Source organism: Typha latifolia, chromosome 15 (genome assembly GCF_019914945.1).
Source record: "Typha latifolia isolate L0001 chromosome 15, TyphaL0001v2, whole genome shotgun sequence".
Classification (NCBI taxonomy): Eukaryota; Viridiplantae; Streptophyta; class Magnoliopsida; order Poales; family Typhaceae; genus Typha; species Typha latifolia.
The window spans coordinates 9204783-9231500 of NC_133100.1; the positions used below are offsets into that span (position 1 = coordinate 9204783).

General features: G+C 40.0%; 4 protein-coding genes across 7 annotated transcripts; 2 read left to right on the forward strand and 2 right to left on the reverse strand.

Annotated features, from left to right (window-relative positions):
• Positions 1 to 171: 171 nt before the first annotated feature.
• Positions 172 to 3077, forward strand: LOC140801770 (protein TAB2 homolog, chloroplastic). The gene is made up of 5 exons (XM_073157048.1): positions 172 to 863; positions 993 to 1062; positions 1809 to 1980; positions 2106 to 2249; positions 2717 to 3077. Exons 1-5 carry the CDS (start codon positions 349 to 351, stop codon positions 2974 to 2976), a joined length of 1161 nt encoding a protein of 386 aa, XP_073013149.1. The 5' UTR covers positions 172 to 348; the 3' UTR covers positions 2977 to 3077.
• A 4053-nt stretch (positions 3078 to 7130) lies between these two features.
• Positions 7131 to 10468, reverse strand: LOC140802414 (uncharacterized). Of its 2 annotated transcripts, XM_073157935.1 has the most exons (5): positions 10187 to 10468; positions 9871 to 10100; positions 9383 to 9769; positions 9105 to 9221; positions 7131 to 8983 (listed from the first exon to the last, which is right to left on the reverse strand). In XM_073157935.1, the coding sequence occupies exons 4-5, from the start codon at positions 9111 to 9113 to the stop codon at positions 7307 to 7309; spliced, it is 1686 nt and encodes a 561-aa protein (XP_073014036.1). In that variant the 5' UTR covers positions 9114 to 9221; positions 9383 to 9769; positions 9871 to 10100; positions 10187 to 10468; the 3' UTR covers positions 7131 to 7306. The 2 variants fall into 2 exon arrangements, with proteins under 2 accessions (XP_073014036.1, XP_073014035.1); XM_073157934.1 differs by having other exon boundaries at positions 9105 to 9769.
• A 4778-nt stretch (positions 10469 to 15246) lies between these two features.
• On the forward strand, positions 15247 to 19206 carry LOC140802306 (F-box protein PP2-A15). Of its 2 annotated transcripts, XM_073157788.1 has the most exons (4): positions 15247 to 15341; positions 15994 to 16626; positions 16739 to 16857; positions 18439 to 19206. In XM_073157788.1, exons 2-4 carry the CDS (start codon positions 16315 to 16317, stop codon positions 18887 to 18889), a joined length of 882 nt encoding a protein of 293 aa, XP_073013889.1. In that variant the 5' UTR covers positions 15247 to 15341; positions 15994 to 16314; the 3' UTR covers positions 18890 to 19206. The 2 variants fall into 2 exon arrangements, with proteins under 2 accessions (XP_073013889.1, XP_073013890.1); XM_073157789.1 differs by lacking the exon at positions 15247 to 15341 and having other exon boundaries at positions 15974 to 16626.
• Positions 19207 to 20483: 1277 nt separating this feature from the next.
• Positions 20484 to 25340, reverse strand: LOC140802273 (uncharacterized protein At3g49140-like). Of its 2 annotated transcripts, XM_073157739.1 has the most exons (13): positions 25229 to 25340; positions 25002 to 25137; positions 24707 to 24911; positions 24064 to 24166; positions 23878 to 23945; positions 23664 to 23789; positions 23459 to 23584; positions 23134 to 23254; positions 22927 to 23021; positions 22409 to 22561; positions 21269 to 21364; positions 20812 to 21003; positions 20484 to 20731 (listed from the first exon to the last, which is right to left on the reverse strand). In XM_073157739.1, the coding sequence occupies exons 1-12, from the start codon at positions 25281 to 25283 to the stop codon at positions 20935 to 20937; spliced, it is 1353 nt and encodes a 450-aa protein (XP_073013840.1). In that variant the 5' UTR covers positions 25284 to 25340; the 3' UTR covers positions 20484 to 20731; positions 20812 to 20934. The 2 variants fall into 2 exon arrangements, with proteins under 2 accessions (XP_073013840.1, XP_073013841.1); XM_073157740.1 differs by lacking the exon at positions 23459 to 23584.
• Between the last annotated feature and the right edge of the window lie 1378 nt (positions 25341 to 26718).

The window sequence follows — 26718 nt, forward strand, 5'->3', positions numbered from 1 at the left end:
AAATTTAGCAACTCAAGCTACTTTACGGGCAATGTGCTTAAATAACAGATTGGACTTCGTATGTATATTTGTAATCCAAATAGCAATCTCAAAGTCGGTTAATGGTGGTGGGGCAGTAATGTAGACCGGTCTAACAAAAGAAAACTTTCCCATAGATGGCCTAATGAAGTAAATTTCGCTTATGGTGGTGGCATATGGTATGGCTTGGTCCAAACTCCAAAGTGGGCTCTGGGTCGAGGCCGTTCGATTGAAGGGACGAAGTCCAAAGTGTCCGTTGTTTGAGATAACGTTTCACCTCCCTTCATTCGGAATCGGAATAGGGATTGGAAGTGATTTCTGTGACTTGCCATGGCAACGGTGGGCTTCAAACTCCCACTACTTCCCGGAAGGGGAGGAGGAGGAGGAGGAGGAGGAGGAAAAGTCATTAGAAAATCTATACCCTCCTCCGTTCTCCCCATCTGCCGACTCCCGATCTCCCTCTTCGTCTCGCGATTCCCCCGGACGACCGCAACGCACCACCGGCCCTCCCCGCCGACTCCGTGCTCCTCCATCTCTGCTCCGAGCGCCGCAGAAGAATCGGCGGAGGAAGAAGAGCTGGACCCGTGCGCCGAGGTGCGGTACCTAGACCCGAATGCGGACGCCGAGGGCATAAGGGAGTGGGAGATGGACTTCTGCTCGCGGCCCATCCTGGACGACCGCGGGAAGAAGGTGTGGGAACTCGTAGTCTGCGACCGCACCCTCTCCCTGCAGTACACCCGCTACTTCCCCAACAATGTCATCAACAGCGTCACCCTCAAGGATGCCATCGCCTCCGTTGCCGACAATTTGGGCCTCCCTTTTCCCGATAAGATACGCTTCTTCAGGTCCTACTTATCTTCTCTTCTTGTGTTTTGCCTCCTTATTCATGACAAAAGTTATTTTTTTCTTCTGAATTTTGGGATAAATGTGATAACGAGGACGTACTTTGCTTTGCTGTTTCTGTGTTTTGTTAGGTCTCAGATGCAGACGATTATTTCGAGGGCCTGTAACGAGCTGGGGATTAAAGCAGTTCCCAGTAAGCGGGTATGCAACTCCTCCTCCATCTATCCCCTGTCTCTCACTCATCTGTGTCCCTTGTAGTTGCTTCGTATGTGCCATACTAACAATACTCTCTTATAACCATTGAAAGGGAGCATTATTCTATATCCACCGTTTATACCCAGTGAAAGTGGAAGCCATATACATACATATAATGAAGCTCATAGGCAATTGTTGTGCACAACTCCGATACCGCTTGTTGTAGGAAGTTGCACTTTTTATTTATTTATTTTATTGAATTTCTTCATACCATGAAAAGAACAAGAATAACAGAAATAAAAAAGAAAGAATAATTGTCTCATCTTTTCCCAAATGTAACGGAGGAAAAAAAATTGGGTCAAAAGAATATGCAAATAAGATATCCAGCTGGGGAAGGCAGGGTGGGTTATCCAGTTGCAGAAGCGGTCGGTAGGCTCGTCCTTCCAATCAAAAATCTGAAGCAAGGGAAAAAAAACATTCATGGGACAACAAGATATGCACCAAGTAAGAAATAGAACACTTACTAAACATTGGCTTTGTAGCAAACAAGAATAAATGGAAACTGGAAATCTGAGACATATAAATCGTTAGCGCAGTCAGTGCCAAGATGAAGAGAATGTTGCTCTTTTTTGCCTTAAGTTTACTGTATTTTAGGTCTTCAATAATGTTTGGACGATCCTTCAATAAACTGCTTTCCTAATCTTGAACATCCATACCATTTGTAGTTCTAATTATAATTTTCTGATCTATAGTGTATATCATTGCTTCTATGGCTAGAGGAGCGGTACGAGACGGTATATACCCAACATCCTGGTTTCCAACAAGGATCAAAGCCCCTTTTAGCATTGGATAATCCATTCCCCATGGATCTTCCTGACAACCTCTTTGGGGATAAATGGGCTTTTGTCCAGTTGCCTTTTTCAGGTAACTACTCATTTAAAAAGAAAATTTGCACAGGACGTTAGTCCCTTTCGTGCTGTGATGATAATATTGATGGTGTCCTTTATGTTGTTTCTCTAAGCAATTAATTTCTTTTTCCTATTTTTCAGCTGTTAAGGAGGAGTTGTCATCATTAGAAACGAGATATGCCTTTGGTGGGAGTTTGGATTTAGACCTTCTCGGGTTTGAGTTTGATGACAAGACATTAGTCCCTGGACTTGCTGTTGCATCTTCGCGTGCTAAACCTCTAGCAGGTACACTGTGTTATCCGCTCCTTGCATCAGAAGTATTTTCACTTTTATGTTTGTGTATGCTTCATAATTATTGGGATGCGTTAGATTTCAATTTAATGAAGTTCTGATTATTCCCGTCTACCTCCAAAGGGATGTGTTAGATCTCCTTTTAAAGAAGTAACAATTTATTATAGCATACATATTTATCAACATAAATATGACAACAATTGCAGTGATCAGAAGATATTAAGCCGTATACAGCTGCTGATCTTCTATCGAGGTGTTGTAACCTAATAAAGGTTATTATTTTGTCATAAACAGCTTGGATCTCCTTTTAGAAAAGTAACAAATTATTATAGCATACATATTTATCAACATAAATATGACAACAATTGTAGTGATCAGAATATATTAAGCTGTATACAATTTTGCTGATCTTCTATCGAGGTGTTTTAACCTAATAAAGGTTATTATTTTGCCATGAACAGCTTGGATGAATGGTTTGGAGGTTTCTTCTGTAGAAGTAGACACCAGCAGGGGTTGCTTGATTTTATCAGTTGGGGTATCTACTAGGTATATTTATGCTACCTACAAGAAAAATGCTGCGACCACTCAGGAAGCAGAAGCATGGGAAGCCGCAAAGAAGGCATGCGGAGGTCTGCATTTTCTTGCTGTCCAGGAGAGTTTAGATTCAGAAGACTGCGTTGGATTTTGGCTTCTCTTGGATTTGCCCCCACCGCCAGTGTGATCTGAATATCTGTACTGATTTGGTATATCAATTTACAGCTAGATATGTGTTTTTGATAGCATATGTGCAGCCTAATTGATTTTCTCTTTCTTTTTCTTTCATCCATTGTGTGGTGTTGATGTCACTGACAGATATAACCGACCAGTGAGCAGTAGCTCAGATGTTTGTTCTGCTGCACATCGTTATGGCGCAGGGGCAGATTTCTGCTTTGCCCAACTACCTCTAATTACAAATTAAAAAAATGCGTTTTGCCAGGATGATTCATCCGCATCCTTCTCAAAACCTAATTGTATAGTCTTCTAATTATGCCTAGGTGAGTCAGAGATTTTGGTTGTCATGACTTGTTTTCATATCCAGGATTGCCCAGGACCTGTTATTGATATCTTACGCTCATTTCACCTAAGTACTATCATGGCGTCTTATTAGTGTCTTCAAATATCAAAATAGAATGTGGGTAGGAGAAAGATGCAGACTGTTCAGGGCAACTGAGTCTGGTAAGAAAGTGAAAAACATAAACTTTTCGACAAAAAAAAAAGATTTTTGACGAGTTCTGACCAAAATAGCTTCTTTTTTTGGTTCAAGGATAAGCATGATATATGGACAAGAGAATGCATCTATGTACTATCATGTAATGTTAGTTCATTCACCATGCGATCTATTTATCTCGTCTCTCTCTCTCTCTCTCTCTCTCTCTCTTACTCATAAGATGGGTCGTACAGTCTCACCGAGATATTATAATACTGGAGAGGACCCTAATGGAAGAGGCCCAGGACGAACCGGGCCTGGCCTTCAACTGCCAAGGCCGAAGAGGCTCAAATTTCTTTTGCCCAGATAGTGATATTTAGGACTTTAAAGACATACTATGCCCAAGCAAGCAAAACATATTTAGTTCGGCAGGGCCTCTCAGCCTTGTGATCAATATACATGTAAACCTCCATTTGAAACCCATTGAGCCCCGGGGTTTTACCCGAAGGCATACCCCAAGCAGAAAACATAATTTTTTACATGATCATCTGGCGCACGAGGGCCGAGGCACTCAGCCTCCCCTTTCTCCAAAGCAGTAGGGAGAAGAGGCCAACCCAAAGCCGTATCCAAACCATTAACATTCAAATCCATGCCCCCACAAACAGTTATAAAATCTTTTTAAAACTCATTGGCAATTAACATAGGATCATCAAGCAAAACCCCATTAGCTTTATGAAGAACAAAAATATAATTATGTCTTTTTCGAATAGTAGTAGAGAGATAAAGGAAGCGAGAATTTAAATCACTATCAACAACCCATCTAAGCCTAAACTCTTGCCACCATTCGGCTTAACAGAAGCATAACGATCATACAAGGCATTAAGCAAAATAATATCAGAATCAGAGATAACACCAGATGCTCAGCAACCTCAAAAGTCAATAATTCGATCATGAATCTTAGCTCATTGAGCCTCGAGATCCCCAAGAGTGGATTTATTCCACCGCGAGAGCTCACCTTTAGACCGACCAATTAAGCAATTGAAACTATGGATAGGATTACCGTTAGGGTGATGGCACCAAATATCAGCCAACACCTCTCTAGAGTCTGGCATCTCAAGTCAAAACGGTCGAGGGAAAGAGATTGATCCAGGCAGGGTTAGCAAAAGCACGATATCCAAACGGATAAAAAAGGGGCCAAATCCTTATGATTATTACACCAAGTAAAACATTTTCCCTCAAAACCTAAATCTATAACCTTGTAGAATTAACAAATTGAAAGAAAGTCCTTACCTTAGTCCCGGGAGTAAAAGGTTTGAAGCTCCTCTTCTCACACACCTGAAGGTACATACATGTTGAAGTCCCATGTTACAAGCCAAGTAAGCCCCAAAACTGAAACTCCGCTCACCTGGCCAATCAGATCTTATGTTGGCGTACAGATCTGACATTAGCCAACATCTTTCTTGCTTAGACGAGATCACCATATAGCTTGCCGAGAGACCGACTTCACCAATGGTCTTCTTCCAAATCACAAGAATTCCTCAAAAATTGCCTACAGTCGGCACACAATGAAGCTCCCCCCTCCAAACCTGTGCAACACCAAAAATGCCCTCTTAAGCCCAATGTGAGTTTCAAGCAATACTAAGTAACCTTATTCTTAGAAATGAACTCCATGCGCCTATCTCATACAAAGTTTTTGAAAGTACCCCTATAATTCTAACAGATTACTTTGATTTTAAACATAAAAGTAACAAAGAGGAGGAAGAGATTGAGCGAAGCTAGACGCTCCATCGTTTCATCTCCCTATCAATCACCGTAAACTGTAAACCCTAAACTGTAAGCCTCGAAAATCATCGAATTCAGTGAAGCAAGCCCTTTGTTAATTCTCCCTATCCCATCCAATGGCAGAGGAATAGCATTAATTTTCTGACCAAATAGGATGCATATGTCAGACTGAAGGGTCAGAAACGTTCGAACGGGTAGATTACATATTGCTATCGTTCCTTATTTATACGCCGGCGTACGATCATTGAGAGTTTAACGGGCTTATACGAGGATGTTTTAATTATTTTTTATTAATATATATATATATATATATATATTAATATATAGTTTACTAAATATTTAATGTGAGACTAAAATAATTATATAAATATATATATACTTGGGCTATAGACGAGAGTAGTGGATCGGGCTTTCGGGCCGGGTCGGACGGACAAAGGCTTAGCTCATGCCGCCCACTACCATATTGAGTTTGGGTTGGGCCAGGTCTAAATCGGGTCCGAGCCGGGCTTAGCTCGGTTAAAATTGGGCGAGTTGAGTCGAATTTGGGCAGGTCAGACCTAATAATTATGTCTATTACTAGAGAGTTCGAAAAATTTATTATTTGAAAGGCATTCAATCGGGTTTTAATTAGGATTCTAGGCCGGATAACAGTTAAAAATAATTAGATGCTTTATAAGCATCTTATTGATAATTTTTTCTAATTGAATTAGATTTGTCCTTTACTATTCCATTGAGATTGTTAGTGTTTGATTAGGGATTCGTTTCTGCTGCCCTATTTTGTAAAACACCTATCATAGTCCAAAAACCTTCTGCCCAGCTTTCAGCGCCAACTCGTCAACAACAAGCATATCCCTATCTATCCTCTAGGTGCCTCCGCTTACAACGGTCGGTTGCGCTGTAGATGGTGATTCTCATTAGTCGAGGGCGGCGAGGCATTTGCCTTATCACTATGTTAAATAACTCAACATGCAAAATAGACACATGAGAAGTTCTCGTATATGCAAATTGGTGTCTATTGTTCTCCTTTAGCCTAATCCAAACTGTTTTGCTAACTCACCAATATGTTTTTCGTACTTTAACACTCTCCCTTACTTTTGTGCCATGATATCTTAATAAGCTCGAAAGGTAAATTTAATTTTAAAAAATGATATAAAAAGACTTGAATTAGAAAACTAATTTTTGTATTTTATATTCTAATACTCTCCTTCATTTTTTAATTGAGATATTTTCTTAACCTAAAAAGTGGAGATTAATACGACAAGATTTAAACCAAAGTACATCTAGTTTGATACTATGTTAATTCAAAAATTATTCTAAAAATTTAAATTATTAAATAATAATAATTTTTATATTTTATATTCTACAGTTTTGACTCTCCATTCATTCCTGACAAACCAGGTTCAGTTTTGAGCAAACATATCATCAACCCTCAACTTTCAACAACGAACAAGGAAAGAAGTCATCTTTCCACCGAATCAAACGCAAGATCTGCCCATTAAACTCTAAACATATGATATCCATCATCCATATGAGAGACAACAAAAATATCAATGCCCTTCTAAATCCTTGAAAGGTGGGATCTAAGAAGCTGGTTGGGAATGGATCTCCCAAGACCAAGAACTCCCCCAAACAAAGTATTCTTGAACCGGAATTACCCTCTCTAACACATTCGCCTGGATGAGCTTGGTGGTTTTTGTAAGTGCCCTTTCTCCCTCGAGCCACAGAAGCCTGTTGAGTTCGGCAGCTCCTCGCTTGGTTAGCCCGGCTCCGAAGCCATAGCTCAGGGTCGAAATATAACGGGCAAGTTGACTAGGAGCCATTCGCAGATGGGCATAGGGAGAGACTTATTGACCAAGGTCAAGTGCTGACTTGTCAATAACGATTGGCCATAAAAGAGAAAAGCGACAGACAACTAACATGTGATCAATTTGTATTTAGAGATATTTTTGGACAATGCGAAACATACCATCGATCTAAAGCACGCAGGAAAACCGTAGATGCATGTGCAACAAAATACAAAGAAAAGAAGAAGAAGATGAAGGAAAAAAGAAGCATTGGCGCCGCGCTCGATCCGGAATAATATTCAGGCGGCAGCGTAAGGTTGATCATGATCGTTTGGGTTGAGGTGGTGTTCTGCGGGGCGCTTGGGGTTCGCATTAATGTTGTTGTTGTTCTTCGACTGATCACCGTTGCTGGTGGCGAGTTCAAGCTCCTTCTGACGGAGGAGGAGGAGCATCCGCTCGTTCTCCAGCCGGAGTCTGTCGTTTTGAAGCTTCATGCGCTCCATCTCACGCTCCTTCTTGGTGCTGAACCGGAGCCACTTGAATCTCTGCCGCTCCAACTGGAATGCCCGGCATTGGTACTCCACGCTCTGTTCCTCCAGCTCCGTCTCCTTCCTCCGCAGCCACTGCTTCATCTGACTTTGTTGCTGCTCTCCCCCCACCCCGGCGCTCATAGCCATCAACTCCCCGCTCAGTTGATGAATGGAAGTAGCCGAGACAGGCGACGACAATGACAGCGAAAGTGGGGGAGAGGCCGAAGTCGGAAACAGCAGCTGCGAGGTCCTCTTCGCCCTCTTCCCGCCACTCTCCCCGTCCACCTGCTGATCCTCTCGCTTCTGCTGCTGGTGGTGGTAGTGGTGGCGGTGCTGCTTGTTGTTGCCGACGTCATCCTGATCGTCACCGTCGTCATCGTACTCGTCTTCATCATCGCCATCATCATCGTCATCGTCCTCACTGCTTACATCGTCATCGTCGTCATCCTCGTCCTCTTCTTTATCAGCTCCCATCGCATGCTCCATCTGATCCACGGCGACGGCGGCAGTTGCAGAAGTCGAGGGTGCTACAGGTCCGGATCCCTTCCCCGTGGCCGCCGCCTGTTCTACCCGGCTGGGCGGGTGGGCGAAGCAGGGCTGCGGATCCGGCGGCACCGAGGACGGGATAGTTGGCGCGCCGGCGTTGTGGTAGGCGCACATTTCGCGGAAGAAGAGGTGCTTTGAGTTGAGGAGCTTGCGGGCCTCTTCCTTGGCCTTAGGGGAGAGATGGTCCATGGTGTCGAGGAGGGCCTGGTTCTCCACCACTCGGCACGCCGTCCCTTTCCCCAACAGCTCGTTTACCCTCTTGTACCGCTTGTTTAAGTCGTTGAACTTGTCCTCGCACTGCTGTGGCGACACGTAGAAACCCTTCTCCATCATCGCCCTCGACACCGACTTCCACTTACCCTTCTTCTGCAGCAGCGACGCCGCCGCCCCACCTCCGCCTCCCTTCCTTCCCCTCCCCGCCGCCGACGAGGGGTGGTGCACTTGCTGCTCCCCTTCCCCGGAGGCTGCGGTACCTCCGCCGTCATCCCCGACGCAGTAGACGACTGAGATGAGGAGGCGGACCATGCTGTCCGTCCATTTCATCCTCGTCCAGGGTGACTGCGACGGCGACAAAAGCTTGGCCCCGTCGCCGCCGTCATCTCCAAATCCGGGCTCGTCCTCGGAGCTCATAGCGGGCTGTTGTTGATGCTGCTGGTGCCCTCTCTTGACTCCGTAGTGAGGGTACGAGGGTTGTTGCCTCATGGAGTGATGTTCTGGGACGAGCGGTTGGGGCGGGAAAGCTAACATGTGGTTGTGTTGGTGTTGTTGTTGTTGCTGCTGTTGCTGCTGGGGATGGTGGAGCGGCATCTCTAGCCCTAGCATTCCGGCTGAGCTCATGCTGGTCGGTCGCATCCCTCCGGACATTCCATTGTTTCCTTCCATGCTCACTGATCTTCTTTTCTGCCCTTGCAACAATTGAAGAAGAAAGAGGCGTAGATATTCCCCTCAGAAGATTAATGGGGATGGATGGCAGCTTAATAAGGTCATAAAAGTAAACATATCAAAACCAGGGGGAACGAACCAATTTCATTTTATTTATTCCTTTCTGCGGTATTTTCTTCTCCTCTCCGTGGGATGGACCTGTGGTGGTGCCGCCGGTTTTTAGGTGGCAAGATGGCGGTTTTCTGTGCTTTGCTTCCTACAGAGAGATAGAGAGAGGGAGAGATACTTTAAAAAAATGGTTTCCGTCTTTGGTTTGATAGTTTCGCCAGACGAGAGAGAGAGAGAGAGAGAGAGAGAGAGAGAGAGCGGCCAGGGCGCCTCTGAATGGTCTGCTCTCCTTGTTTGATTTATGATGACCTTGTGCTGTGGGGCCTACAAAACCACTTTTGGGTTCCATCCTAGGCCATAGAAAAACTGCTGCGGGAAACTGCCCATGGTTTTGTAACGCCAAATCCAATCCATTTGTCAAGAAGTCCACAGAATTGAGAGAAAAGCTACTTGAGCCGATTAAACTGACGTGTTCGCCTCCTCCACGTCCATGTCCATGTCCTATGTCCTCACCATCTGTAAACCTCCACTTCTTCCTTAATGCTTCTTTGGTCGACGTCGTCCCCTCGGTCCCGTACCACAGTTTACAAGTTTTCCGCGTGTGGCGTGGATCGAAACCATGGTCCTTACTCCTTAATTCAAACACTGCACACCTTTTCATCTTTTCGAAAATAATTGGCCAACTAATAAGTTCCTCTGAAAATAAAAGGATAAGAATTAACAGTTCCGACAAAAAAAAAAAAAAAATCTTGCCACGTCAGCATCTCCATCAACTCCTCCTTTACCCTCTCACTTACCCTCTCACCGAGCGTCTCCCAGCCTCTCGCCGCCGCCTTCAACCTCCCATTCCCGTGGCTCCCCCACCAACGGAACTCCGACATCGATCCCCACCACAATAATCTCCCTCTGCTCTCTCTCCCCGCTCACTTGGCCCCACTAATGAAGTAGTGGTAGCCGCACACGGGACACCCACCAGTCCATCACAGTGGCTCCTTCCCTATGCGCCGCGACCAGAGTCCTTTGACTCCTACTCCCCACACCGGAGAAGAATTAGGAAGCGGGTGTGTTACTCTGTTTTGAGAAAAAGAGAATTTTACATAGAAGGAATGTTACCGAGGGAATCGCTCGCTGATTTGTAATAGATTTGCCTTGCCCATATTTTGTCTAGAGCTCCACTTGTCGAGGTTCGGATTTTCTAGGTGCTTTGTGCTGATAAAGCAGACGTCGGCGAAGAAGAAACGAGGAAGATGACATCGTCGACATGTAGGGAGAGACAGAGATGCTGATGCGGCCAGCTTTGAGGAATGGACACCGTTCTTCGATTCAGTTTATAAGTCTAGGGAGGAGCTCATTTTGCCAATTCTCTTTGAAAAAGTAAAACAAATCATCTAAGGGAGAGAAAAGAAGAGGACCGGTGGCCATTCATCTCTGTCCACTTTGCAGGCAATCGGATCTTCCCATGCCTAGTAGAAGATCCGAACCCGAGAAATGATCTCTCTAACTGGTCCACCAACAGGTCTGAATTTCTGATACTCTAGGCAATGCATTTCCTATTGCCACAGGCCACAGCACAAGTGCAAAAGCCAAATACAATATCATCTAAAATTACGTTGTTGGCGAGGTTAAGATTGGTTCTCTCTTATATTATATATGCACCCTAAATCTGTAATCTGAATCAGCTAATGCATTTGAAAGATGGGCTTCTTAGTTTGAACATAGACCATTCTCTACCACCTAATACTGAAGGATGACAAAGAAGCAGGTTTATCAATTATCACCCCATAAGTCACCAAAAATATGTTAACAAATATGGAAGTGTGAAAATAGGCAATAGAGAAACTGCCGTGGCCCTGCCCTACAGCGCAAATCACAGACGGCGGATGATCGGTCCCGATTTACGCTTGTTGTTACATGAATCGCAGCTAGTGTCGTGGTGCCCTCATTACATCCAACAAATTTCAATACCATACCTTGAATAACAATGATGATAATGATACCTGACAAAATGTGTACTACTTTGAAAAGAACGTAAGATATTTGCTGCTAGTAAGCTAAGTGGAAATGACTTCACACGAAATTGAATCTTGATCTAACTCGATACAGCAGGTTTTCCCATAGTCTTCCTGATGGTCTCTGCTTATGTCTTGTGCTGATAGGTTAGCGTCGATTCCAGCAAATCCCAGTGAGATGTCTTTGGGTTCCAACCTACAACCAAAAGATCATTCGCTATGGCATGACTCTCTTCATACTGAACAATGGCTTGAAACGGAATCAAAGAGTACCAAGTTGCTTATTGATTATCGTAATATCAGGACTTCGTTTGTCACGGTCATCTTATCCTTCACCATACAACTATTTGGAGCTTACATCAACAGTTGGCATCTCTAGTGATGACTCTCTATAGATACCTTAGAACTCGTTCTACGAACGTAAAACTCCAGTTCCTATATCAGTAGTACAAGGCACCATTAATTGAAAGAAGCGGGAGTAGGATACACGAACTTATTAGGAAAAATTGAGAGATATTTGAGTTAGACCAAACGACATCACCTCCGACACCATCTCATTTTGAATTTGTCTCATTTTCACCTGCTGGATTATGGTAAGAATATGACATGATGATCCCTTCGTCACATCTGTGACAACAAGAGTGGATCCTTTACCCATTGAAGAATTGTATGGTTTGATGCTTACTGCTTACATAGGAGCAAAGAATTGAGCTCCATCAAAGTGGTTGTTGACCTCTCATTTTCTACTAGTATGGCAATACGAAAATATTCAAACAAGATGAATTATCACTCTCATGGGAGAGGACATGAACGCAGTAGTCCAAATTAACTCAAACTCCCAATACTTTCATTTGTCACAGAGTAATGGTCAACGCCAAATATGCCAACTTTGCAATAAGGCTGAGAATGTAGCTTTAAATTGATATGGGAGGATGCTCCTTGGGCCATTCCCTCTCTCTATGGCATCCTATTGTTGTTGCCATGATCTTTTCTTTCTTCCCTCTCAATCATCATCTTCTTCGTTGACAAACTGTGCTCGTCAGTGAGGCTCATCTTTCCTCAGTTCAGGCATGGTCTCCCACCAACATAGGGGGTTCAGAGGTGAAAGACCTAGGTACCTCTAGTCCTCGATTTGACCCTTCTCGGATCGCCCGCAACAACTCGGCGTTTTGTTGCATGATAGTTTGACTCAAGGTTCCCATAGTTTGGGCAAGGATAGTGGAGAAAGTATGTCCCAAAGCTTCAATGGACCTTGATAGCATCTTCATGTTTGGATCCATGTAAGAGGATGGAGGAGACAACATTGCGTGTACTTGGTCCTCTTGCCATTGGGTGCACAATGTGTGGAGGTGTAGAGTTCCTCTCTTCCACTCGTGTGGATGTCTCCCCTTCTTCTTCACTTCTTTGAGCCGTCATAGATCTAGTGGTTGACGTAATAGCTGATGCGTGCCAAGGAAGGCTAGCTCTGATACCAACTTGTTATGGTCACCTTTGGAGAAGATAAATTTCTATCCGATTTGATAATCTGATAGAACTCAATATGAAACTTGCGAAGGTAACTAGGATCGATCCAACCATTGGAATGATTTGAGATGATAATATGGTTTGTATTGGTCCCAGATTCGGCCATTATACATCATCTTACCTCAAACATTCACAATGTCAACTTTAGTGCAAAACCATATAACGGGAAAGAACCATTTAAAGTCCACAATGATATATATATATATATATATAATTTGATAATACGCAAAGTTGGACATTAAAAATTTCTACTTATTTACTCATTTTCTTCTCCACAATATGCTACATCTTCCTTATATTACCAAAATTCTTATCTCTATAAACAAATTTACTCGTGACAATAAAGTTCATATTGAATTTCACCCATCTTATTATTATTATTATTATTATTATTATTATTATTGTTAAGGATCTACATTTCCGAGCAAATCCTCCATCGCGTGTCAAGCAGAACTGGGTTGTAACCCATTTTGTTCATCTTCTAATAAGAGCATGAGTTTATTAGCCCTAAACATTTCGTATTGTTCGTCAAGTTCTTTCCAAGTTCCACCTTCCGGTCACCAGCAATAAAGAAATGACTTCATGCTCTGCCTATCATAAACCAAAAAGTGACTTTCTCTTTATAGTTGTCCTTCCATGTCTAGGGACCTGCTCCAATTTTTTCAAATAATGAGTTTTAATATTATGTCTCATTCATTCATTGATGATTTCAGTAGGTTCACTTGATTGTTTCCATTTTCCTACAAGTTTGATGCATAACAAGTTTTCATCTGCTTTCAGTCACATGTAGAACGTTTATTTGATAGAAAAATTAAGTCTATTCATACTTTCACTCGTACAAAAATCATGTTGAAAATGACTAAAAATTTATTCGTGATTGGGTCACTTCTAATTTTTTTTTTTCCGTTAGATTTATCTGCGGTCATTATCAACTCGACAATGTCTTCACTAAGCTGTTGATTTTTTCTTTTTCCTGATTCTATTTCTTTAAATCCAAGCTTAATGTGAATTCTGCACAATTGAGCTTGCAGAGGCATGTTAACACATTTAGCAAATTGATGAACAAATATCACGATTGGATTGGCATACATCAGGGATATGTATAAATGACAAGCACACATTTGGAAGAATAGGACGATGCATGTCATGAAGCAAACATCAATTCTATCTATATTAGTTTCTTTAACACAGCGGTGCCTTGTAATTTCTGTGTGCCCAAAAACATATATATATATATATATATATATATATCATTTAAAAAAATTTGTAAATAACACCCCCATTTTATAAGGTAATTAAGATTTATACCTTATATTTTCACTATTTGTAAATTAAGTCTTCTAATTTAGTAAATATATGTATAAACACTAACATAGTAAGAATATTTTATTAAGTAGAGATATTTTATTTTTAAAATAACTAAAATATTCTTATTTTAAAAATAATTAAAATATCATTACTATGACTTAGTTGAGAATATTTTAGTAATTTTTTTAATTAGTTAACTTAACTCATAGATTTGATTAAATTTAATTAACTAATCTAATGACAGAAATTTTCTGCACATATTTACTAAATAATAGAGCTCAATTTATAAATAATAAAAATATAAATATAAGATTTAAACTACAATTTCATAAAAAAAAAGGATGTTATATGCAAATATCCTTATTATTTAATATAGTGGCGGCAATTTAAATTTAAAATAAAGTGGTGGTAACCATAATTTTTCTGCCGGTTAATTATATATACACCTTCTGAATTATATATAATTTTCACATAACCTCTCAATTATTTTAGGTTGCAATGTTCTTACTGAATTTCAGAAAATTTTTAATGTAACCTCTCCATTTGTTTACTGACAAAAAATTAGAAAGTCAAGTGGCAGCTATATCAAAGTACATAAGTTGCGAAATAATCTGGATGCTTTTGTTAGAGCGAAAGATAATTTTATTTTAGTCCAACAATAATGTACGGATATAGCTTCTTCCTCCATTCCCTGTTGTTATTCTTCTTCTCAGACAGCCCCACCAATCCAACTCTTAAAATATTCTCTTTTCGTTTCATTGTCGGCATTTCTCCTCTCTTTTCTTCCCTTCCAATCTTCCATCTGCGACGACAATCCTCGCCTCCAGATCCAAGGAAGTAATCTCTGCTCAATTAGTCTTAGCTGAGTTGCTAATATGTCAAATTGACTCCGCTCCAAGTTGACATTTTTGGAGGTTCTTTGAGAGCTTAGGTCGCAGATTTGCTTCTGGGTTTAGTTCATTCAATCCTTCTGATTCGTTTTGTTGAGAAAAAAAGTTGACCTTTGATATCTCACATTTCTCCAAGAAAAAAAAAATCAAAATTTCATGTTCGTGGCCACTTGATTTGGTCATAAAAGCAATTTGGTTTACTGGATTTTGCTAATGCTATCTTATTTGAATTGGGATTCTTCCTAAAATTGATCTGGTTGTGGAACTGTTGAGTTATCTAAAATGCATTGAAACGTGAGGAGGGAGCAGGAGGGGGGGCCACGCCGCGTGGGACGGGGAGGCGGTGGCGAGCTAGCGGGCATTGGCGCAGACGAGGAGGCGGCGGCCCTCGGCGACGTTGGGCCGCACGCCGTAGGTCCTTGTCGTCCTTCAACCCGCCGCTGCCGTTGACTGGATCACCTCCAGCGAATAGAATGCCGCCGGTGCCCGATGCGTAGAAGGCGAGTGAAGAGAACAGAGAAGTTAAGTTATTTGAAGGTAATTATTAATTTGTGATTTTAATTTATTTATTTTAAAAATAATAATATTATGATATATTAATTAGGGTATAATAATTATGTGGTATATTTCGTTACTGTAGTTTGACTTTTTTTTACTTAGATTCAAAATTTGATAAGGATATTATAACCTATAAAAATTTAGAATCTTAAAAACTACTAAGTATAATTCAGGGAGTGCATCTGTAATTAACTATTTTCCTAGGTACTAGGCTACTAAGTAAAACGCAAAGGCGCTGCTAAGATTACTGCCTCGGAGTTCTAGGCATAGCAATATTCGGTGCCTCCGAGATGCAATCTCAGTCCCTAATGAGAAGCACCAGTTCAGTCTGCGTTCGGGGGAATCGCCGTGATTACTGAGTGCTGTAAAACGCTTCACAACTGCAACTGTGGGAGTGCTGTTTGCCAACTGGCCCAACTATCGTGGAAGGGGACTGCAATCTTCCATACTAACCCCCTCTCAATCGTTCGTTGTTATTGTGATATGTTATTATTATTTTTTTAAGCGATGTGTTGCATTTACAATTTCTAACTCCCTTGTGTTGTTGATTTATTAATTAAATAATAATGTTTTCTACTCAAAGACTGTCCCCCCTCCCTTTTGCACGTGCTTCTTAATCGGATGTCACCAGGAGGCGGCAAGTAAAAGACTATCATGCGGTCAGAGGAGATTCCAGTTTGACATTATTGTTTTTATTAGACTTGGACGACGATTAAAGAAGGGAAGGAAAAGAGAGGCTGCAATACAAATCCTTTCGGGCAAAGAGTAAGAAATCTTGTTGATCGACAGAGCCCAACAGGGAGGGAGGAAGAGGAGACGTACAAGAGGTTAGGAGGAGTAGGAGTGGGGATGGGCAGATCTATTAGATAGGGAGGTAGCAGACTAGTAGCTCGGTTGCAATCGCTCGATTGAAACAAGGGAGGGTAAGATCGATTGATCGATCGAGGCAGAGATGGGGCAAACCCTCTCTAACCTGACGGATGGATCAGGCGAAGGCGTTGGGCCCAGACTGGGCGATATACCGGAGAGCTGCGTGGCATGCGTATTCATGTACCTGACCCCTCCCGAGATCTGCAATCTCGCGCGCCTCAACCGTGCCTTCCGCGGTGCCGCCTCCTCCGACTCGGTGTGGGAGTTCAAGCTGCCTCCAAATTACCACGACATCTTGGCCCTGCTCCCCCGGGAGAGCTACCGGCACCTGGCCAAGAAAAAGGACATCTTCGCCTTCCTCTCTCGCCCCGTCCACTTTGACGATGGCACCAAGGTAAATATTTGAGGAAAAAGAAAAGGAGAGGGACATCTATGCCTCATGTTCCCCTCTTCTTCCGCATCCACCCCTTTCTTCCTTATCTTACTCTTACTGACTGTTACTGCAGGCAGTCTGGCTCAACAGAGTCACCGGACGAGTTTGCATATCGATCTCCGCCAAGGCCATGTCTATAACGGGGATCGAGGACCGTAGATACTGGACTTGGATTCCTACCGAGGAGTCTAGGTAAGATCTATTGAATAGTAAGCTTGCTAATTCATTCAATATCACAATAGTTAGGATTGGGTAGATAAAAGTTATCATTTAAGCGGGAGCTAATATGAGAGCTTTGAAAATAAGCTTCTAACCTATTACAACTATGTCTTCTTAAGAAGATTTCATTTAAAGGGTGAAAAGAAGAGGCTGGGTAGGTACAGGAGATTGGTGTGGTTAAATTTTCTGGTGGATCAGTGGATCATGGAAAAACAGGATCAACATTGACTGAAGAACCATAAGAATGATGTATATATATATTCTATATTAAGCATATATAATGGAACTCATTCTGCATAAGAGTAAGGAGCAGCCGGATGTGATTGGATATACATGCTTAAGAGATCTTAATCAGTAGGATCAATTTTTATTTGTTTGTTAGGATATCTTCATTTTCAAAATTCGAAGTGAATAATTTTATACATATTGGAGTTATTTTAGGTTTTTTTTAGCATGTTCCTGAGTACTCTATGAATCCAATATTATTAAATAATTCCCTAGGATGGTTATATGTAAACAATTCAAAAACACAGTTTAAGGATTACTTGTGTGTCTGTATTAGAGATTATGGAAGTGATGAACTCCAAAAAGTTTATGAGAATTGCATGTAATCTTATTTCACTGGATATCTTTATTCTCTTATTCCTCTTCTACTCATTCTTCTTCTTAAATATGTCTTTTGTATATTCATAGAGCATTCTTGTTCTGGCGGATAAGTTCAGCAATAAATTCCTTCTCTTTCTTAGATTTGATTCATTTGGAAGTTTCAAATATAAATCTAGATCTGATACAAAATAGACCGAAGTCTATCTTATTTTACTTCTTTAAAATATCACATCATATTATTGAGGTGTAAACAAAGGTTAGGTCAGGTCAGGTCAGCCCAAATTGAAACTGGTGGAAGCAGTGCTCACTGCTCAGCTCACTTTGAGCTTGAGAGGAGCTCAAATAGGACTGGATTGAGCTAGGCTAGCTCTAAAACCAATACGCTCGAGCTTGACTTAATATATAGCTCGAATTCACTTCTCTGTTTCTACAGTCTTCTTCTTTGTAGGTTTGAGATATATTTCTCGAGCTTCACCTGTTGCTTATAAGTGGATAGCCTCAGTGACTCCACTTCACCCATTGGTCACTCTTGATTGTACCTTTGTTCCTGTTGATCCACTTGCAGTAGTAGCAAGGGAGACAATCTTATGCTAAAAAATCCTTTCTGGTCTCTGCTTGACAACTTCAGGTAGAAATGGTGATTAATGGCTAGAAGTCTCCAGACTCCCCATCTATTGCTCCATTGTGCAGCACATCCTTGTTAGAATGAAAAGAAAGGTGAAGAAAGAGAAGGAAAACTTTGTTAGGGTTTTGTTTTGAAGGTAACTAATTGGCCCACAAATTTTATAAGAAAGGCTAACTATCTTCTATTAGATGGTTCAGCTGACACAGGAGTGATGCATCAACTTCTAAATCACACAGTTTTATATTTACTAATAGCTACTAACTATTCTGATCACTTGCTTCAAAGATTACTTCCATCAAGCTAAACTAGTTAAATCTTTGCAGGTTCCACATCGTGGCATTTCTACAGCAGATATGGTGGTTTGAAGTTGATGGAATGGTAAAATTTCCATTCCCTGCTGGTGTATATAGCCTTTTATTTAGGCTGCATCTTGGGAAGTTCTTTAAGAGGCTTGGACGCCGTCTTTGTAGTTATGAGAACACCCATGGTTGGGATCTAAAGCCTGTCCGCTTTGAGCTTTCCACTTCTGATGGTCAGCAAGTGACACGTGAATGCTGCTTGGATGAACCTGAAAAAGATGATTTGTATGGAAACAACAAGCGAGGGAATTGGATAGAATATCATGTAGGTGACTTTGTCGCTAATGGTACAGAAATGTTGGTGTTGAGATACTCAATGAAGCAAATAGATTGCACGCATTCTAAGGGGGGGCTTTGTGTAGATTCTGTTTCTATCATACCCAGTGAATTGAGGGAGCGGAGAAAGAGCATCTGAGCTAGTAATGTCTGGCGGTTTAAGCCTTAAGATGTCTTGTAGCATGAGGTTACACTCGGATACCTGTTAGCAGAAAAAAAAAGAGGAGTCTTCTCTTTCATGGCCCTCCTGCATTTTATATCATGTTGTCCCTTTTGCTACTAGGTTTGTTGAGCTTGTAAGTTACACTCCCTGTTTATATTTTGTTTTACTTCGTTATTAGCTTTTTACTGAGAATATCTTGTAGACAACTTTAATGTTGATAACACAGATGTGGCGGTTACATGGCCAATGAAGTTCTATTCAATGAAATGTTGGTATGCTTCAATGATTGCCTACTCAGCCTGTAATCGTGCCATAGATACTGGTTATAAACAAAGTCACATTTTGTTTCTTGACGATGTTGAAGCAGTAGAAGCACTGAGCGTATCCTGCTTCGAACAGTATTTATATGGTCAAAGCATATATCAGGTGGCGTTTGGATATGATAAAACTCCTAAACCTCGTTACCCCTACTTATTTCTTGAAACTTGTTTAGACCAGTTTAGAAAAGTATTTTGTTTAATTATATAATAATTTAGTGGTGTTATAATTATACCTGATGTAACATAATAAAGTGGTGCTTCAAGAATTGGTTCTTTTACATAAATGTTACTGAAAACTTAAAATATCATAATTATATTATATTTTTTGGAATAACAGAATTGCCACCAAAATCTCCATTCTTTTAGAATTATTATTATGGTTTTTAATATAATATTCTCAATAGATTATTGATAAGTTAACAAATATATAGAAATGACTAAATTTATATATATTTTTAAAAGTTTAGAGCGTAAAGTATTTATCAACAATCTTTATAGCATACAAAAGATATTTTTTGTTTTACTATGTTATTGGGTATAATATCTCATAGCCTTTTGTCAAAAAATAAAATAAAATAATATCTCATAGCTTTTAAACGATTTAAAATATCTTATACAAAGGTAAAATAGTCCTTTTATTTAATCTAAGTTGTGTTTTAATCATAATTAGTTAGATTTAACTATTGGAATGATTCTTTTTAAAAAACACAATAATTTTGGTGGCAATTAGGATACTTGGAAGAATGTAGGGACAATTATGAAAATTTAAAAGTTTTTATTAATAATTACGAAAAAATCTCGATATTATTCAATTTACTTTTGAGTTGTGCCGAGTTTTTTTTGATTACCTAATTAACAGCCATTTTGATATTTAAAATTACCATTTTACTCTTTTAACCTGATTTTGATGTCTAATACCTATTTTTGTTCTAAAATATTACTCAATATTAATGCCCGTTTTAACGGCTAAAACCATTCCTACAGCCGTAAGTATATGGTTGTCCCTCTTCCCTATCTTGAGAAGTTCTATCTTCCTAGTGGCGTGAGTATATGCTCCCTCCCTCTCTCGAGAAGTTCTATCTTTCATAAGTTAGCAATGGGTGTAATAGTATATTGATGGATGCAAATGAAGAAATAGATCCATGCACTGAATAAGCAATTGATGAGACAAACTGTAATTCATTCACAAAAAAAGGAAAGCACACATGAAAATCAGAAACGAAGCATAGCCAGGACTAGGATGGTTCGTCTTTGGACTGTCAAGAAATTTAAACATGAACACCATTAAATTGCAAGTCTTTGAATACATGATTTCTAGATAGAATGAAAGCGACAAAGAATGTATCACACTGAAGCATCATACCTATTTGGTATATTGGTTTCTTAAAGACTGCACTTACATAATGTTAGTATACATTGAAAAGTAATCTGCGAGTCCTGAGATTGATTGAGGTGGGAAGATCACTCAGCATTCTTTCTGATGAGCTTGGTGCCACTCCTGCTAGTTTTGTGCATATTAATAAAAGGACATTCTTATTATTAATTAAATAAAGCATATTGTTGAAACAACCCGCTCACCTCCGGAAATTCTACCTACTGATTGATTATCTGAGATGCATTTCCGCTGGCTCCCCAGAAAGACATTAGAAACAACTGGCTTAGAAGGATCGGTCATCTGAAAATTTATATTCATTCCTTGTCTCAAATATTCACTTGTATTGGAAACAGGAGATCATAAAGCTGTCTTTCTGCACCAAACTCTGACGTAGCCTGAAATGCGAGAAAAGATGAGTGGAGTCCAACCTAACATAGAAGAGCAAGGCAACAAGGTATCTTGTGTAGTCAACAAAGTTTCTATTCAGAAATTAGTAGCTTATTAGAGTCTTCGATATTTCCAACTATGTTGATTCCATCACCATCATAAAAAAAGACCAGAAGATGCACATGCTTGAGATACATAGAAGACACATGCTTGAGTACAAGAAACTACAAACTTAATATTTCGAGGAGCCACATACTACATACATTAACTTACCCTTGTGTTAAAAGCAAACCTTAACGTTTGCACTTGAGTTCCTGAGCAAACTCTCAAGTCAAATCCAAGACTATCCACTCCAATGACGGCTGCTTCCTGAAGAATATCATGTGAGGTTGATATGTAAGACCATATCTTGTGGTTATGACTTATGACAAATTTATCAATATTTCAAGGCAAGTTGGTTCAAAAACAGCTGGACCTTCCAAGACTTGAAAGCAGATGCTTAAATCTCTTAAAGAACTCTGATCTGTGAAGATACATCTCATTAAATCATTGACCTCAATTTTTCTCATCTCAAAATGTCTAAGACTTAAAGGAGTAGAAACTTTGCAATGATAGCAAGCTGAGCATACAGTTTATTAACATAAAAATGATTGAGAAAAGACATAATAGAGTATGTTGGCTAATACAAAGAGCCTCCAGATTGACCCATTAAATTGCCGCATTCCCCTTGAATCAGGTACTTTGGGTTAGAATTATTATTGAAAAATTGAAATGTCAGTACTGTGTCAATAGTTTTAACTTCCAATAAGGACATCATTCCAAAAAGCATCAAGGGAGGACAGATGTAAGATTTTCTTTGTAGTAAATAATGAACTCCCACAACAAGAGAACAGTGCTGATCTTTGAAGAATTTACTAATTTAGTTCCTAATTGGAATTGAGAATTCCAATTGAAGAGATCAATAAACTTCCAAAGGGTGGAGACAGATAAAAAAATATGACACAAACTTTTCAAGTTGCAAGCTAGTGTATGGATGATATCATCCAAAATTACTGGTCCCGATATTAGACATGATCTAAAAAGTTCATATTGATAATCAATATTGAAAATTCCCAATTGAAGTGATCACTTACAAATATAATAAAACAGATATATATGCCAACAAAAAATTGGCAAGACCCGGGTAACAGTGTAAAAAATTAGTTTTTGATAGAAGACACATGCAAATTGATTGAGCAGCTCCCAATTAAGTTCAAAGTAAGAGAGTGCAATCTTTTCAACATCTCAAATGTTCTAGATGGCAAAACTGTCCATGTTTAGCCAGTTGAGTCAACCAGTACATAACTATTCATTCTGGAAAAATGACGGTAGTCAGAATTACAACTAAAATAGGTAGACATGATCACATGATACCTCTACTTGTATACCCTTGTTCCTCCAACAAAGCATTTTGAGGGCTTGTATAATCTTCTCTCCGCCAGCTTTTAGGCGTGATATAATATTTGCTGCAGAATGTGCAATAACATCTGGGCAAGCTTTCCGAAAATCTTGAATTTTCACTTCTGACTGAAAGGAAATAAAGTTTATAAACAGTTGAATAACATAGATACAGTAACATGAAAAAGCCAAAGCACATATATGCAGGACATGAAGTAACCTCCATAACAAGAAACATAAATAATGAAACATGTGCTATTACCATTAATAAGCCTATCTGTGACAAAATTTCCTATTATAAATGCTTGATTAGATATTGTTAGCCCTCCTTGTTACTTCTGATGACCTTCCATGTTCTTTGTATTAGCATCTATGAAGAAAATTATCACATTGAATATTTATCATTTTTCTTAGCATTTTCGCAGTTCTTTAGAAGTTCTTATACCTGGAAATGATAAACATGAAAACAAATGAACATTATAAAGGAAAAGAACCTGATTTCCACTTGCAGAAATAAACTGAATATTTATAATTTCCAGCTTGTAAAATGAAGCTCCGCTTTGCATAGGTTGATTTTTATCTGGTTCCCCTGCACATTAAAGTATCTGATGAACCTCGATCTCTCTATATGAACTAAATTTGGAGAAGACATAATACTGTCCTTCAAAACTTTCCGAAGTTTTCATGGTCTTTGTGCTTACCACCTGGTGGATGTTTTTTGGCCATTGCGCTTTCTTTGACAAAGGTAGGTCTTAAGTGACCTTGTACAATGATATTAGCAGAGGGCTGATCCATCCAATCCATATTAGCATCTGAAACAGCCTGAGGAAGGAAAAAGAGGAAAGTAAAGACACATGGAATGCAGCATAAAACACCCCTACAGTTTTTGGACATTTTTGTGGAAGCTAGGGTGGATGTAACGTCCTGTTATATACTATTCTGTCACTGTGCGCTGATCAGTAATTTTTATAGTAAGTAAAAACAGTAATGTTCTAGCAAGGACAGATATATGGAAGTCCTTAAAACCTCTGCAATTCTCTTAGCAAAAACCATTGGATGGCAAGAGTTCATAGTTTCAAGGTTTGTCCAGTTGGTCAGCATTTCAGAAGAAACAAGGTCATCGTCTTCCTCTTCAAGCATGATCACCTCATCCTGATAGAAAAGTTATTTATCGAGAACATCTGTCTTATTCTCCAAATGAGTAAAATAGAAACTGTGGCAGATTATTCACCTCCCCATAGTCATCATCAGTGTCACTTTCCTCGCTTGAGATTTCTTCCAAACCAAAATCATAATCGGATGTTGATACTTCCATCTCTGCAAGCATTTCTGTACTATCCAAGCCTATCATAACTTGCTGCGCCAACAGCAATTATTAGCTGAAACAGTAAAAATATCAGATCATAGAGGTAAAGAATGTAAACAAGGATCTGACAAAGTAATACCACTATTTTATCGTCAGCAATCAAAGATTGCAGAAGGCCTTCATCATTGTTCACATCAAAGTAAATATCTGACCAGATTGCCATATAGCAACTTCAAGAGAAAAAATAAGAGTATTGTCCCCAAGAAATGACACGAAATAATCGGAGATTGAGTTTGCTAAAGAATGATTTAACTCTGTGAAATACCTCCATGTTCGTCAGTTAAGTAAGGCAGATCAGGCAAAATGATGTTCTCATGGACATCATTGTCAACAAAACCTGAAAATATTAATGTTGCCTTGTTATTCACCTGCATGTTGCAAGGACCTTCATAAGTAAAGGAAGATTAAAGCAGCATCATATCATAATGCACTTCTACTGCAGTATGAAAAAGTTCATATATACTCTCAGATAAGGTGCAATATTTGGAAATACAGTTGTTTGTCAATACATCAATGTGAAAATATATGTACAAACCAAACAGTTCTAACCCGGGTGCAGCAAAGTTCTCAGCCAGCCAAGTTACTGATAATGCCACTCACTTGACAGGAATATACCATTGTTAGAAGTCATACAAGTCAATTTGCCTAAACCCTAGTATCTCAAGCTATGGATCGATATTTTTGGTCGACAATTGTAAGGTCTAGATGAAGATGTACTGCTCCGAAATCCTGTTCTTGGTCAGAAGAGGATAGAAAGAAGATCTTCCATTTTCTTTCTTCAATTCTATTAGCTGAGCAAGATGGTAAAAGGAGGATATTTCATGTGGATTAAGCTGCAATGCTCCTAAGGAAGCCATAGGTAGGGGATCTCAAGAACCACCGTGAATTTCCAGAGGGGGGACAGTTACCTCGATTATGGTTCTAGAAGTTTCAGCATTCGTGAGACGCCCGACCTCACCATCTTCCAGGACCACCGACTCTTCTATATCCTCAAAAGGATGGTAACGATTTCCGGGTGGATCCAGCGATGAATCTGCGTGCTCTGGAACAGCACAAACCCGGGTGAAAAGCAGATCGTTTCTCGACGACAATGTGGTGCGATGAAGACAATTCCTGGCAAAATGCAATCTCATAAATACGTGAGTTTCTACTGCAGTATCATGGCGATCGGGAAGAAAGAAAGGAAGAACAAATGATGGATACCGTCTGCCATCCGAAAGCTCTCTTCCAAGAAACCTCGAGCTCTTTCCATGCCAGGACGACCTGCGGCAGCCTCCTGCCACGTGCTGAGGGAGAGGAACAGAGTCGGGAGGGAAAAAGCACCTCGAAACGCGGCAACCTACCTTGCGAGGAGTGGGATCTCAAAGGTCAGAAGCTGCGACGGATTAGACTCACGAGTTGGGGGAAAATGAATGGGGAAGGAGACGAACCGCAAGGAACAGAGCGAAATCCGATCGCCAGCGGGGAGTCCACCTTCGCCAACATCCTCTCTCTGCTATGCCCGCCGATGTGCCTCGTGGATTTCTATCTATCGCACAATATACCAGGGATAATTCCCTCCTGTCAGACCAAAATGCCCCTAATCTAGCCAGTTCAACAATGACTTGAGCTCAAATCGATTGATGTGACTCCAGACCAATTCGGTTGGACCAATGACATATGCGCTTGTATATTTAATTTTTATAATATTTAACAACAGAATAAAGTATTTTTCTAAGAATTAATCCGTAATAAGTAAAATGTCATTATATCGATATGTAAAACCAATCTAGCATTAGTGCTTATATATTTATTAAAGCATCAGTGGGCATTAGTGCTTATATATTTATCAACAAATTTATAATATTTATTAGCGGATTGTGGTATTTATCAAAGAATTATAATATTTATTAACGGATTTCGAGAATGTTTAATAAGGCTCACTTGTATGGTACTATCCAAGTTTCTGGTCATTCGATGAGTTCTGAAGTCTTCTTTAATTTGTGACACGTTGTTTTTCATTAGGCCAGAAATTATGTTTGCTTTTGTCTCTTTGAAATGGCTACGAGGTTGCGGATTAATTTGCTAAGTCTTATTTGGACAGTTCTGAGCAAACAGTTTTAGTTGCTCGCTCTATCAATCTCCTATTAATCATCTTCGTCTCCCACAGTCAATCGTAATATTGTAAGTCATTAGGTTTTCTACTTCCTTTAGAAAAAAAAATAAAAGCTTACCTTCCCTTGCTCTCTCTTGGTGGTAGAGTAATTTTTGTGAATAGTCCTGTTGTGTACAGGGCCAAGATGGATGGGTGATTCTGTAGTGGAATTGACGAAAATGAGGAGATCTAGATGATGAAATTGAAAGGAATAATGGAGATGAAGATGATATATAGTAGATCTGCGATTTAGAAAAGAAGAAAGATGGTAAGCCTAAAGAAGAAGGGGAAGAGGACTAGCCAACGGCTAGAGTTAAAAGGAGAGAGAAGAAGATAGCAATCCCTACTTGACTAGAGAGATCGATAGTCAAGAAGGAAGGGTAAGACATTGGCTTGATGACGTCGGCTCTAGATTGAAGAAGAAGATTGGGAGAGATGAGGAGGAGGCTAGATGTTGCAAAAAATGTCAACCTTCAATATATTTAGAGGTTAATCAAAATTTTAAATAATTCAAAATAACTTAATACGAGATGAACTTGGCTTGAGCGTTCTAATGCCATTGGATGGTGTTTGAACTCCATTGGACGAGCTGCACTCTCGGGTTTAGGTGTTCGAATGCTATTGGACGACGTTCAAACGTCATTAGATGAAGATTGCTCTCAAGTTGGGGCATTCGAATGTTGTTGGTCAAGCATTCAAACACCTTAATGAAGGTTGATCTTTTGTTCTATTGTCCGAATGTTGCTGGCCGAGTATTTGATCCACAAGTCCGAGGCTAGAAGTTTT

Coding starts and splice junctions, on each gene's coding strand:
- LOC140801770 (XM_073157048.1), top strand. CDS start 349: ATGGCAACGGTGGGCTTCAAACTCCCACTACTTCCCGGAAGGGGAGGA. Junction 864..992: donor GATAAGATACGCTTCTTCAG/GTCCTACTTATC, acceptor GTGTTTTGTTAG/GTCTCAGATGCAGACGATTA. Junction 1,063..1,808: donor AAGCAGTTCCCAGTAAGCGG/GTATGCAACTCC, acceptor TCTGATCTATAG/TGTATATCATTGCTTCTATG.
- LOC140802273 (XM_073157739.1), bottom strand. CDS start 25,283: ATGTTGGCGAAGGTGGACTCCCCGCTGGCGATCGGATTTCGCTCTGTT. Junction 24,912..25,001: donor GAGCTTTCGGATGGCAGACG/GTATCCATCATT, acceptor GCATTTTGCCAG/GAATTGTCTTCATCGCACCA. Junction 23,946..24,063: donor CTTAACTGACGAACATGGAG/GTATTTCACAGA, acceptor CAATCTGGTCAG/ATATTTACTTTGATGTGAAC.
- LOC140802306 (XM_073157788.1), top strand. CDS start 16,315: ATGGGGCAAACCCTCTCTAACCTGACGGATGGATCAGGCGAAGGCGTT. Junction 16,627..16,738: donor ACTTTGACGATGGCACCAAG/GTAAATATTTGA, acceptor CTGTTACTGCAG/GCAGTCTGGCTCAACAGAGT. Junction 16,858..18,438: donor ATTCCTACCGAGGAGTCTAG/GTAAGATCTATT, acceptor AAATCTTTGCAG/GTTCCACATCGTGGCATTTC.